General features: G+C 47.1%; 1 protein-coding gene across 1 annotated transcript in view; it reads left to right on the top strand.

Moving 5' to 3' along the window:
- The window catches only part of LRP1 (LDL receptor related protein 1), a 491,602-nt gene that overhangs the window by 146,865 nt on the left and 331,439 nt on the right, over positions 1-13,298 (top strand). The window contains exon 5 of the mRNA XM_015409543.1: positions 5,007-5,144. Coding sequence (XP_015265029.1) covers positions 5,007-5,144 — 138 coding nt within the window. The remainder of the gene's footprint in view (positions 1-5,006; positions 5,145-13,298) is intronic.

Genomic DNA, 13,298 nt, shown 5'->3' on the forward strand with positions numbered 1-13,298 from the left:
CCCTGGTTGTGTAATAAAGGGCACTTTCTACCACCACCAGTCAAAGACAAGCTTTGACAGCGGAGAGGAAGTGGAGTAGGATGTGTGTGTGACTACTAAACACCCCTTGCCTCCAACATGAGACCCTGGGGGTGTCTGTTCGGCACTGAGGAGGGTGGTAGTGCTGGGGCAGGGGCAGGACTCTAGCTTTGGCAAGCACCATGCCCAGGTGTTAAAGCAAGGGCTTACCTTTTGCAGATAATGCTCTTATGATGCTCTGCATGGAGAAAATGCAGGTCCCCATGGTACAAGTAGCAAGTCCAGGGAGACTGCTTAGGATAAGGGCACGAGGCTTACTCCCTTTCCTTATACCATGGTTGAGATTTGAATCAGGATCCGGTGTGCACCTTGAGGGCTTGCGCTTTGAACTCCCAGTGTCACATTTCATTTGACCCTTATACCCCAGTTAACATGTGGCTGATTGTATGGAATCAAAATGCCCCTTAAATGTTTTAAGCCTGGCCCTGACCTGGATAGAAACCAAAGGAAAAAAAAGGGGGGGGGGACTCAACCCAAAATGTAGCTGCAATCTAAGAGGGTCAAGCTACAGGTAAATTAATATAAAAAATATACTAACGTTTATTAGGGTGTAGGAGCTGCGGTGGCTCAAGTGGTTAAGACGCTGAATTGCAGGCTGTGGAAGGTCAGTAGTTCAGCAGTTCGAGACCCGGGCGCCGCATGATGGAGTGAGCTCCCATCTCTAGTTCCAGCTCCTGCCAACCTAGCAGTTCGAAAGCAAGAAATTGCAAGTAGATAAATAGGTACCACTTTGGTGGAAAGGTAACAGCGTTCCGTGCGCCTTGGTGTTGAGTCATGCCGGCCACATGACCATGGAAACATCTTCGGACAGCGCTGGCTCTTAGGCTTTGAAACGGAGATGAGCACCGCAACCCTAGAGTCGGATTCGACTGGCTTTCGAGCAAGGGAACCTTTACCTTTACCTTTTATTAGGGTGTACATATAAATAGAACATAAAAAAGGTTAAAAGTAACAGTCTAAATATCAGACTCAAAGAAAATATTTCATTCAGAACGGATTGTTATACATATCCAATAGATGGGTAAAACATTTGACCTAAGGACCATACGTGTTTCGCCCCCTTCGGGCCTTCCTCACTGGTCAGTATTCCTTATTTTACAATGACACACATCCAGAAATACATGCATAAAGAATGATATATAGATATATGACCAGGTGTTGCTTTCTTACATGCTTTGCAGTTATTGCAAGTTTGTGTAATGGGCCATGGATAGTAGCTGTGCAAATTCACCAAATTATTCTGGTATCGAATATCCCATTCATCAGGATGTGTGTCGCTTCCATCAAAGGTAATAGTCAATCAGTTCTGAATGAAATATGTTGAAAGGAGTCTCAGAGCGGCTTACAAACTCCTTACCCTCCCCCTCCCCACAACAGACACCCTGCGAGGTAGGTGGGGCTGAGAGAACTCTTGACAGAAACTGCTCTTTTTCAAGAACAGCTCTGACAGAACTATGGCTTGCCGAAGGTCACCCAGCTGGCTGCATGTGGAGAAGTGGGGAATTGAAAAGTATGCAGACGGAGAGTGATTTCAGCAAAGCGTACTTTATTCGATCAGGAACAAGAAGACTTTGGTCGGCTTGCAGGCCGGCTTATATTTCCTGAGAAACCGCCACCCAAAACACTCCCCCCACTTCCCAATAGGTTATTTACAGTGGCCGAGAGTCCCATAGACTCTCGGCCGGGAACCTAGCCCACTGATTGGAGCGGGCTAGGATCCGCATAGTCCATTGTCTCTTGGAGCGAAGCTCGATGTTTGTGCCTGACCCCGTGGAGCCCAAGCAGGCCACGCGGTCTGGACTGGATACATTACAGGAATCAAAGCCGGTTCTCCCAGATTAGAGTGCGCACTTAACCACTACACCAAACTGGCTCTCACACTAGACTGCCCGCCCCCCCCAAATTTGAAGCCTGTGGAACAGACCTGTGCAGGATTTTGGGCCTTGCAGAATGTAAAAAAGAAAAGTCGTCCTACCATTGGTCATAATCAGTCCATCATTACTCCCTAGTGCTGGGACTGCCGGTGGATTCACTAAGGACTCCAGCTGCCTTCTCCCCTTGCCAGAAAGATAAGGAGGTGTCGGGTCTGGTGCCGTTGTGGCGTGAGAAATAGCTAGCTAACAACCCCCCCCCCCCAATAGAGAGCTTCCCAGCTCCTTGCTGGTGCTGACAAGCAAGATTGGCCTCAGCAAGGATTTGGAGATAAATGGCATAGGGAGTGTCACTGCGAATCTCCATGCATGTCCTTTTGGCCGATAGAGCCAAGCTGACAGACAGCTGTACCAGGGAATCCCGATAGCACTCCATGCCCCAAAGCCTGCAGCTGGGGGACTAAATAAAACTTCCTCTGAATTGTGGTTTCAGGTGGGGTAGCCATGTTGGCCTGAGGTAGAAGAGGAGGATTCCAGTCCAATAGCACGCCTAGGGACCAACAAGGTTTCCAGGGTAGAAGCTTTCAAGACTCAAAGCTCCCTTCTCTGACAAAAGGAAACCTTGACTCTCGAAAGCTTATACCCTGGATATCTTGTTTTGTCTTTAAGATGCTACCAGACTCAAATCTCGCTCTTGTGTGCCTCCTGACTTCACCTAAATTCGGATACTAATACTGAGTAGGGGTTGCTTCCACATGGATGTTTTGCTTCACTTTGTCTCCCATCAATGCTCCCTCTAAGCTGTGGAGTCTTGTGAGCAGAAATTCTACTTTGTGAGCAACTGGCATTAAAGTTGTGAGCAAGTGATCTGGCTGCTGCATGAATTAGTTTGCTCTGGAGCCATCCTTCCTGAGCTAAGACAAAAATGTGTGATCCAGAGGCTAAAAAACTGTGAGCTAGCTCACACTAGCTCAGCATAGAGGGAACACTGCCTCCCACACTAGACTTCTTTTTCCCCTCCAGAGCATCTTCACGATGTAATCATGCAATTGGCCATCTTCCAGACGTGTACAGCTCTGATCTGGATTGAGACTGGGCATGCAGGGAGAGGAAGTTTAAGCCTTTCCTCCCATGCTGTTTTTGTGTCCTGAAATGTCCCTGGGGAGCTGCCGTTTACCCTGTCGGGGAAAGCAATGGGTACTGATGGGCTGCGTGTAAATTTCTCCAGTAGGGCAAATAGCGGAGCTGTTTCAGGTCAGGGAAATAGCATGGGTGGGAAATCATCCTGGCTACGTAGAGCCAAAGACGAACTACCCTGCACGTGGCAAATTTTCTAGCCGTTGTTGCCACATCACATGACAACTTTTGTAGTAGCAGCCTTTAAGTTCTTCCATGTTTTCCTGTGAAACGAGGTTTATGGTGGGACGAGGGTTTGCTGTTTATGACTCTGGCTCGAAAAACAGTACAAAGTAATAAGTAAAACAAATTAACCCCCCTTTCCCTGTGCACACTGGTCCCAGTCCGAATCAGGACCACACATACCTGGGACTTAAGGTCCCAACACAGAACTCCCAAAGAATGAGAGGACTGGAACGGTCATGTGAGGACACAAGAACTATATAACGTGTGAATTGTCCCATCTGCTTGTTCCACAATCTTTTCCCTTCCTATAAGTTGTGTTCCCCCCTACAGGGCCTGAAGGCTGCACGATCCTCTAGTTGATAATAATTTTAATCTTATTGCTTATGTTGTGGTATGCCATCTGAAGAGATAAATGGCTGAGGCTTGTCACTAAACGGAAATAATGTGTGAAAGCAAAATAGAATTTCCGAGAGTGAACTCAGTTGTAAACAGAGAGAGTGTGCTCTCTCCTGCTCCTAGACTACTGAGCGAGTGAGCTCTCTGTGCTTTCTTATCTCTTCTATTGTGGCCTTCCTGGTTTTATTTTTCTTTGGGCTCTGGCCAAATCAATTATAGGGATATATTTATGGGCAAAAGAACAGCTACTTTTAAAGTGGTTTTTTCCTAAGGTTAAAAATTCCTACCTAATGCAGCCCTTTGGGGTGTACCGCAAGCTTGTCATATGAAATAAATTAGCTCATTTATTAGCTTCTTAAAGAAATAATGTAGCTTGTTAATGACGCTTACCCCAGTTGTGATTAAGCGACTGATGGAAAGTACCCCCTTCCCCCTACTACAGTCAAGAACCACTTTGACTGATGGACTTAGGTCAGTCTGTGGGACCTCATCCCTTGGGCCGTAAAAGACCCTCGCTTAATTAACTCTTAAATAGAGATCCAGAAACTGATTTGTTTTATGGGCTTGCTTTGGAAACGGAATCTGGTAGGTGGTAGCACTGAGGCCAAAACAAACCCCCCTTCTGTAAGATCTTAAAGATCCAGTAGCATTCAGATCCCTCCAGGCTTTCACATTACAAAACGGATCAAATGGATAGTGTCAGCAGAGAGCCAGGAACAGAACTGTGAAATTTGCCCAAGGCCTCCCCAGTAAGAGCCTGGATGAATGAGTGAGCATTTGATCCCAGGTCTCTTGAGTCCAGCACTGCAGCCACTGGGCTTTCTTGCTTCTCTCTTTTTTATGGGGGTATTTTTGTATTTTGTGTGTGTGTGTGTGCACCCATGCCTGGAAGTCATGGCGACCTATAGCGACTCCTACTGGGGCATGGAGGCTGTTCAGAGAAGTGGCTTGATAACCTGCCTCTGCCTCCTGACCTTGGTATTCGTTGGAGGTCTCCCATCCAAGTACTTGCCAGAGATGGCCCTGCGTAGCTTCCAAGATCTGATGAGATCGGGCTTGCCTGGGCTATCCAGGTCAGGGTGGCTGTCTTGCTTCTCTTAATAGTTGAATGTAATTGTTTATGTGTCATCTGTCCCCAGGAACAAGTGTTTTTCTAATGCACTAATATGAGGTAAGGAATCTCTGGCTGTTATCAGAGCATCACCTTTATCAATGACTATCAGTGATCAATGAGCATCACGGTTATCAACAATGGTAACATCGTCTCTATTGACAGTTGTGATTTTTGTTGTTTTCCAGGTCCACAGAGTAAGGTGTCCAGATGCCAGCCCAATGAGCACAACTGCTTGGGTACTGAGCACTGCATCCCCATGACCGAGCTGTGCAACGGGGAGAATGACTGTGTGGATGGCTCAGATGAAGGAGTCCATTGCCGAGGTAAATATGCTCCAGTGTTGTCTGTTCTGGCCATATCTCTGTGCTGAAGTTTGTGCTGTTGAAGAAGCAGTGGGTGAAGCTGAATGCTGGACCGGACAATTAGGAGAGCTGTATCCTAGAACTTGGCTGGAATTTCCCTCTGAGCTCCAGTCGTGGTGTTGCAGCAAAAATGACTGATGCATCTTTGTTGTTTTAATAAAAGGATGGGAGTGGTGTTACAGTTGTGAGGGTGGTAGCAAATCAGTGCAGAGGCATAACAAACAGGAACTAGGTATATTAGATGTACAGTGAGGAGGAGCAGGAAAAAGTTTCCATCAGTATTTTTTTAAAAAAATATATATTTTTAATGGGGTCTGAAGTCATATTTTCATGGGTTGCAAAACAGCACCGTGTGCATGACTCATATTTGTGCTTTACTTCTAACTTGCACGTCTTTCATTTTAGTCATTACGGAAATGAATAAAAGCCCGTGGCAGCTGCCTTTCGGACAAAAGGGCTGGAGATTCATGTTGTCTGACCGGCTGGTCTTTTTATACCCTGACATTCTCTTCTCTGAGGAAACAGTTCAAGGAAGGGATGGTTTACAGGAATGGGACGTTGTGCTTAATCCTCTTGCCTGACACTTTGCCCTAGAACCGGGGTGGCCAAACTTGCTTAACGTAACAGCCACACAGAATAAACATCAGATGTTTGAGAGCCACAAGACATGAACAAATATTACACGTTTTTATTGAAAAATAGGCCAATTTGCTTTTTATGAGCATTAAATTAGACTGCGGCTCCCGAGCTGCAGTTTGGCCGCCCCTGCCCTAGAAGCTCCCCCCCCCTGCCCTGCCTCAACTGTGGTTCTCCCCAAGCCAGGGGGAAGTGATGGGAACATGGGTCTGGAGCCCTGAGCTTGGGTGAAAGGCCTGGGCAGATCGGTGGGGGGAAGGGAAGCGTAGCGCTAACATCAGGCAGGGGAAGGGTTAAGTGTCCCAACCTCCCCCCCCCATTGCTTCTCTGCTGCGAACGGCTTGCTCCTGATTCTGCTTGTCCAGAAGAGAAGCAGGAGACAGGATTCCAGATGACAGCCGGGCTGCACAAGTGAACAGCTCAGCCCGGCGTCGTGAGTTGGGTTGGATCCTGGGAATCGTGAGAGCCCGGCAGATTTCCCCTGCCTTCCTTTGAAGTGCGGAGTGGTGATTTCACCCCGGTTTCCTCTCTGCAGCACCCCTCCACAGGAGTCCCCTGAAAACCAGCTATGCCTTTTCTGGCTCACGCACAAGACGGCTGTTCCAGAAAGGTGAAAATATGGGGAAGAGCTGCAGGCCTCCTTGCGCTTGCAGTTCTCAAGATCCGACCTGGTGTGCCACATAACTTCCTTTTAAACGACTCATATGAACACACACGAAGTTGCCTTATACCGAATTAGACCGTCAGACCCTCAAGGTCTGTCTTGTCTACTCAGACTAGCAGAGGCTCTCCAGGGTCTCGGCAGAGAGGTCTTTCACGTCACCAGGGCTCTTTTTGTAGAAAAAGCCCAGCAGGAACTCATTAGCATAATAGGCCACACCCAACAGCACACACTCGTTAGCATATTAGGCCACACCCCTGAAAGCACCGCATATTAGCATATTAGGCCGCACCCCCATGTTACCAGAAGTGTGGTCATCCAGCCACACCCACCTTTTGCTTCTTATTCTGTTTACCTTTGTTGTCAAAACCCAGAGCTTTTTTTGTAGCAGGAACTCCTTTGCATGTTAGGCCACACACCCCTAATGTAGCCAATTCTAATGAGTTTCTGATGTTGGGTGTGGCCTATTATGCTAATGAGTTCCTGTTGGCTGTGGCCAACTCAGGAGCCAGCCGGAACTCTGTTCCTGTGCGTTCCTGCCCAAAAATAGCCCTGCACGTCACCCCCTCCCTGATCCTTTTTACTGGAGATGCTGGGGATTGAACCTGGGAACTTCTGCATGCAAAGCAGAGAGTCTTCCAGTGAGCCACAGCCCATCCCAAACTGTATCTTTGTTGAAAATAAATATTCAAATGTAATTGCAAAGGTGTGTGTGTGGGGTGGGGGTGGGGATGTTGGCGTGTGTGTTTAGGAATAAGCGGAGGTTTTCCGAAACAAAACTAGGGAGTGCAGATTGGCCTTTACAAATCCCATGTAATGGGGAGGTGCGGGCCCATAGGTTTTTGGCATAAAGACTGAAAATGTAGCTTATCAAGCAGCCCTATCACTGTCCTCCAGTACAGAGGTCTGCAACCTTTCACAGAGCCAACCTATGTCAAAATTCATAGCTAGAGATCAACAAAGAGGCAGTATAAGAAAGTCCATTTACATAACTGAAGCAGTGCAACTTACCAATAATTGACATATAGATCAAGAATCCATAAGGTTTCTGTAGCCTGAATGGTGGTTGTAGCAAGTCCTTTCTTAGCACATGGCACACACGAGGTTGCACAATAAGTAATAAAGATACACCCTGTGCCATTGTAGACTTGACAAATCTGTGCATGGGTTGCCCTTGGGTTCCTGGCAGCTGTTCACCTCTGTAATTTCCATTCTGTAAAGCATCTTCAAGAATCCCTTCAGTCCTCATAAATATCTTTGCCCGCCCTTCCCTTCACACGCTGTTTATTTTAGTATCACACCTACCCCTCCAGGTATGGTAACTGAAAGATTTCCCCCCCCCTTTTTTAAAAGCCATATTTGGTACCATACTGAACCACATCTGGCTTTAGAGCCATGGTCTGCAGGCCTCTGCTCCTGCAGACAGGCAATAGACATGGTTGAGAATGTGATTTTGGAAAGGAGGCTGAGAACAGGACCATGAGAATGATTTGAATGCTAGAGAATCAAGCTGTGGAAGACAGCAGATGGTGACTGTTGGCACAGGCAATATCTGGTGTAGAAAGAAGAGAGAAGACGACCTTGCTGACAACCTATCAGGAGGAAAAGGGAAGGGTGGGCGATTTACCCAGATATCTTCATAAAGGGAAGAAAGGATTGCCTGTTAGCTGTTTAATTTAGCAGTTTAATATTATGAGGCATGAGAACATAAGACTAGTTAACTGCCAGAAAGAGAGAGGTCGATATTTGCAAGATAACCTTGCTATGCTAGTGCAGCCCAATCCTGTGTAAAAGTGAGCCTTCAGTGGGGCTTTTTCCTAAGTAAGTGCATGTAAGATTGAAGCCTCTGGTTGTTAGAAAAGTGGCTTGCCTTGGCCCGGCACCAGCATGGTTGGGATTTCGGAGAAACAAGTGTTCAAAACAAAAAAAAAGCCACTTGTTTCTATTTCCCCACAGCCCTGCTTAAATAGCCACATTGTCCTCCGGAGGTTTAAAAGCTCTTGGGAGTTCTCATTCTGATGCCGATCAAAGAGGCTTGTTTCTTTCTAACCCAGCCTCTCTGTAATCCTATTGGAAAACTTGCTGTTTGCAGAGTTGAATATTGGAGTATTTCAAAGTGGCTGTCACATGAGCAGATTACTCACCTGCCGACACGTCTGTCCTGAAGTGAACTTGGGAATAGAGTCCTCGGCTTGTGGATCGGGAAGGAGGGTAATGCAAGGGCTGCTGCTGTTTCTGGAACGTTCAGTTCAAAGGCATCTCTGCGTTGTGGTGCGGAAAGGACAAATAGCTGTGTAGTCTTAGAATCATAGAATGTTAGAGTTGGAACGGACCTTGCAGGTCATCTAGTCCAACCCCCGGCACTCTGCAGGAGCACTTTTGAAGTTCCCCGTTCACCTATAGAATGTGCATTCCACGATTCCCCCTCACCCCATGAGACTGCATATACTTGTAGCAAAAACAGTGTTCAGCAAGTGGCCCTCTGCCTTGGGGGCCGGCCTGTTTGTATAGTTCTTTCTCAGTGAGGCCTCCTTGGCCTGTTTGTTGTTTTCCTTGGAAGAAACCTGGTAGAGCTCCCTAAGTGCCTTCAGATACATCTCTCAGGGCTTGGATGAGTTCCAGTCACATGCCATAAGCCTCAGAACTCATTGGTCTGATTCTTTCCATAAGAGAGGTTACAAAACACTCTGCACCAACCAGGGAGTGACGTGTGTAGTTTAATCTTCCAAGATGAATCCCAGGGTCTCCCTGCATAGCATTTACCTGGTTGGTCCAAGGCTGCCCGACCTCTCTGTGACATCAGAGCAGCAAAGCTGGCAGCCATGTGGGTCTCTTGACCAATCGTCTGATCCTGTTATGACAGAACAGGTCAGCCACTCACGGGTGGGTGATACAGCCTTCAGGGTGCGATGCAGCCGGTCATGACATACTGCTGTTTGGTGCCAAATCTGCAATGCAGCTATCCTTGATTCGTGTGACAGCTGAGATCTAGGAAATGAGAAGCTGTCATAGGAGAGGGGCCAATTCAGAGGCAGCAAACCTCTTTTCAGAGGCAAGAAACTTCTGAATACCAGTGCTAGGAGGCAGCATCAGGGGAAGACTTCAGCCTCTATGCTCTGTTGGCCCTCAAGAGGAACTGGTTGGCCACTGTGTGAGACAGGATGCTGGACTAGATGGACCACTGGTCTGGCCCAGCAGTGCTTTTCTTCTGTTCTTATGGCTGTGGCTGTGGCTGTTCTTATGGCTGTGGTTCATTGGTAGAGCATCTGCTTGACATGCAGAAGGTCCCAGGTTCAATCCCCCAGCATCTGCAGTTACAAGGATCAAGTGGTAGGTGATGTGAAAGACGCCTACCTCAGACCTTGGAGAGCTGTTGGCCACTCTGAGCAGACAGTATTGACTCTGATGGACCCATGGGCTGATTTAGTATAAGACAGTTTTATGTGCCTGTTCACTGAATTCTTTTTCCAGAGGATGTGAGTTTGACTGGAGGCCAGCCTTATGTCTTGCCTTACAAAATGTTTTTATTCCATTGCGTGGAGATGAATACCAGCTGTTCTGCATGGTGAAAGGAAGACCATGACAAGGCTTGTGAAGGAGTGGTAGTGTTCCAGCCACTCGCTCCCTACAAGTCTAGAACTGGAATTCTTTAGAGTCTGGTTGTGGCAGCAGTTTTGGACAGCTGAAAGTCCACGCAAATGCTGAACTTGGCCTAACTTTCTTTGCCCTGTATGAAAGTCATTTCCAGGCCCTAATGGGGCTTCTGGCACTGGGTAGTCTTGAGAGCCGTATTTAACCCATGATAAATAATGTTAAAGCTTCAGGTCTAATCATTCATTTAGCAGCCATGGATAGCGAGTGTGGACTTAGCTGCTTTCAGATTGACCTGTTTTGTCTGGCCGGGCTTCTGCCATCTATGAGCTTCATCACTAAATAAGGAGTTCATCTGTTTGATTTTGTGATCCAACGAATGTGCCTGATCCTCAGTCATACCAGAAAATGTAGCCCATTGTAGTTAGTGGGTACCCAGGTGCCAGAATACCCTTTCTTTGGTCTGAAACGAGGATTGTCAGTGGGAATGGGGATTAGGGCTGGGGTCTCCATTGTGTTCTATGGTGGGACCTGCTTTGAGGTAGATGTTTAATAGCATAGTTGTGGGTTTAGGATTACAAAAGAGTAGATGAGAAGTAAGAACAATTTGGGTGTGTGCATGTCTATATCTGTGTGTGCACTTGGAATTACATCTTGGTCTTCTTTATGGCTCCTGTGTAGTCACACAAATTAGATCTCCCTGTGTGCAGAGTTAGTTTTGGAACATCCTTGGGCTTTAAGCAAGCACTGGCGCTCATCCCTTCTTTCTCATGGAGGCAGTCCTGTTTTGACTTACAAAAGAAAACATGCCAGCAGCAAGTCAAGATTGTTGTGGCCATGTAGTGTAGAACCCTAGAATCATAAGAGTTGGAAGGGACCTCACAATGCAGGAAATTCACAACCAATGTTCCCTCTAAGCTGTAGAGTCTTGTGAGCAAAAATTCTACCCTGTGAGCTACTGGCATTAAAACTGTGAGCGAGTGACTTGGCTACTGCATACATTAGTTTGCTCTGGAGCCCTCCTTCCTGAGGTAAGACAAAAGTGTGTGAGCCAGAGGCTAAAAAACTGTGAGCTAGCTCACCCTAACTCAGTTTAGAGGGAACACTGTTCACAACTACCTCCCCCTCCACACCCCCAGTGACTGCTGTTTTACTCCCAGGACAAAAAACTTCCAGGATCTCCGGCGAAACTGGCCTGGAGAAAAATTGCTTCCTGGCCCCAAAGTGGTGATCAGCGTTTCCCTGCACGTGTAAGAAAGGGCCGTGAGAACTAAGCACTGATGCAACCCTATTCACAGAATCAGCCTTGCTGACAGATGGCCATCGAGCCTCTATTTGAAAACTTCCAAGGAAGGACAGCCCACCACCTCCCGAGGAAGCCTGTTCCACTGAGGCTCTGTCAGGAAGTTCTTCCTAATGTTTAGCTGAAAACTCTTTGGATTCAATTTCAACCTGCTGGTTCTGGTCTGACCTTCTGGGGCAACAGAAAAGAACTCCGTACCATCCTCTAGAATACACCCCTTCAAGTACTTGAAGATGGTTATCATATGACCTCTCAGTCGTCTCCTCTCCAGGCTAAACATACCCAGCTCCCTTCAGCCTTTCCTCATAGACCCCTCACCATCTTTGCTAAATTAGCTAGATCATGCCCATTTATAGCAAATCATTTTCTAGTATCCTCCAGGAGCCCTAGCACATTTTAAACACAATCTGGTGGTGGTGGTGGGGCAACTCCAAAATCTGCCCACAGTTTTCACAAAGGTTTTCGAAAACGGTATGTAACGACAAAGATTTCCCCTGCATGTTAAACACTACCTCTCTCTTTGAGTCTCTTATGAAGAGCCAACAGTTAATCATAGAAGGAATCTGTGTATATTTTCATTTTGTTGTCTCATGGGCTTCCCCCTCTTAAAGGACCATTGCCAAAAATTTGCCCCTTATGGGCAGCCTTTGGGAAGTGTTTGTATGTATTCATTTACTCTCCAGCTTATTGATGATCTCTTACTATCCCAAGCTCGTATGTTCTGGTGCTGTGGACCCCCTGTTTGCAAGGTGATGCCAACTTGATTATGCAACTGGGCCACATATGAGCCGGGAAGTCTGCGTGGGGACACATCTCTCCCATCCCGGACCACTGTCTGTTGAAATGAGAGGGGGCTGAGGATGCAGGTGCCCTGATTTAATGCCACAAGCCTCCAGACTGCATGTTTCTATTACTACATGACAGTGTGTGATACCACCACCAGTGCTTACTTCCCTAGCTGTCATCAGTCGGGCAGAACACTTCTGTGACAAGCCTAGAAAGCAGACCTTGGACTGTGGGCTTGCTTCTCAGCCAATAATGTCACAGTGAAGCAAGGGACCAGCCTGTGTTTATGTATGTGTGTGTGTGTGATGGGGGAGGTGAGCCAGGGACATAATGTCCTTAATCCATTTTTAATCAGGAAAGTGAAATGCGCTGTCCTAATCAGGTAGCACTACAGCCGCCATGCCAAGTCATGCCGCGTTTTGATCGAGGGCCAGTTAATTCTGTAGAGGTGCCGCCTCCTGTTCCCTCCCCAGACTAGGCCAGCCAAGCAGAGACATTTCTAGGAAGACACTGTGTTGTAATTCGGTCTATTGTTCACTCCAAAGAACCGCAGCATCCTTTACTACGAAGGCCCCGCCAGGCCTGTGCTTTCTGCTGCGAAGTTTAGCCTTGTCTTGCTGAGCCTTGGCGATCAACTGGCAGGTCTCCTTGCTCTTTGCGCTTCTGCTCTGGAGTTCTGACTGGGAGAGAGGAGCCCTGGTGCACAGATTCCGTTTCAGTGCCCATTACAGATTTGCACTACCGAGGAGGAAGAGATTGTATTCAGGGCTGTGTATGTATACATTTGCATTAAAGTTGTACAGTTGCCCGTAGAATTCTGCATTCCAGGAGTCTCCTGTTTCTTCGACAAAGATGTGTCCAGAGATTCACTTGAAAGTTTGCAGGCAATGTCTTCTGAAATCTCAGAAGCCTGAAAAGAAGTGAGATAGGGTTTCCAGTGGCTGGGGAACGGGGCGTTATTTTCCTTGCTTCTCCATGGATTTACAAAGCCAGAACAAATGATGCACGGTAACAGAATAAATTTTGCAATTTTGCATAATTTATACAGTTTGCAAATTATCCCTTCCTTCCTTCCTTCCTTCCTTCCTTCCTTCCTTCCTTCCTTCCTTCCTTCCTTCCTTCCTTCCTTCCTTCCTTC

This window comes from Gekko japonicus, unplaced genomic scaffold (assembly GCF_001447785.1).
Source record: "Gekko japonicus isolate JY-2015 unplaced genomic scaffold, Gekko_japonicus_V1.1 scaffold1353, whole genome shotgun sequence".
Lineage (NCBI taxonomy): Eukaryota > Metazoa > Chordata > Lepidosauria > Squamata > Gekkonidae > Gekko > Gekko japonicus.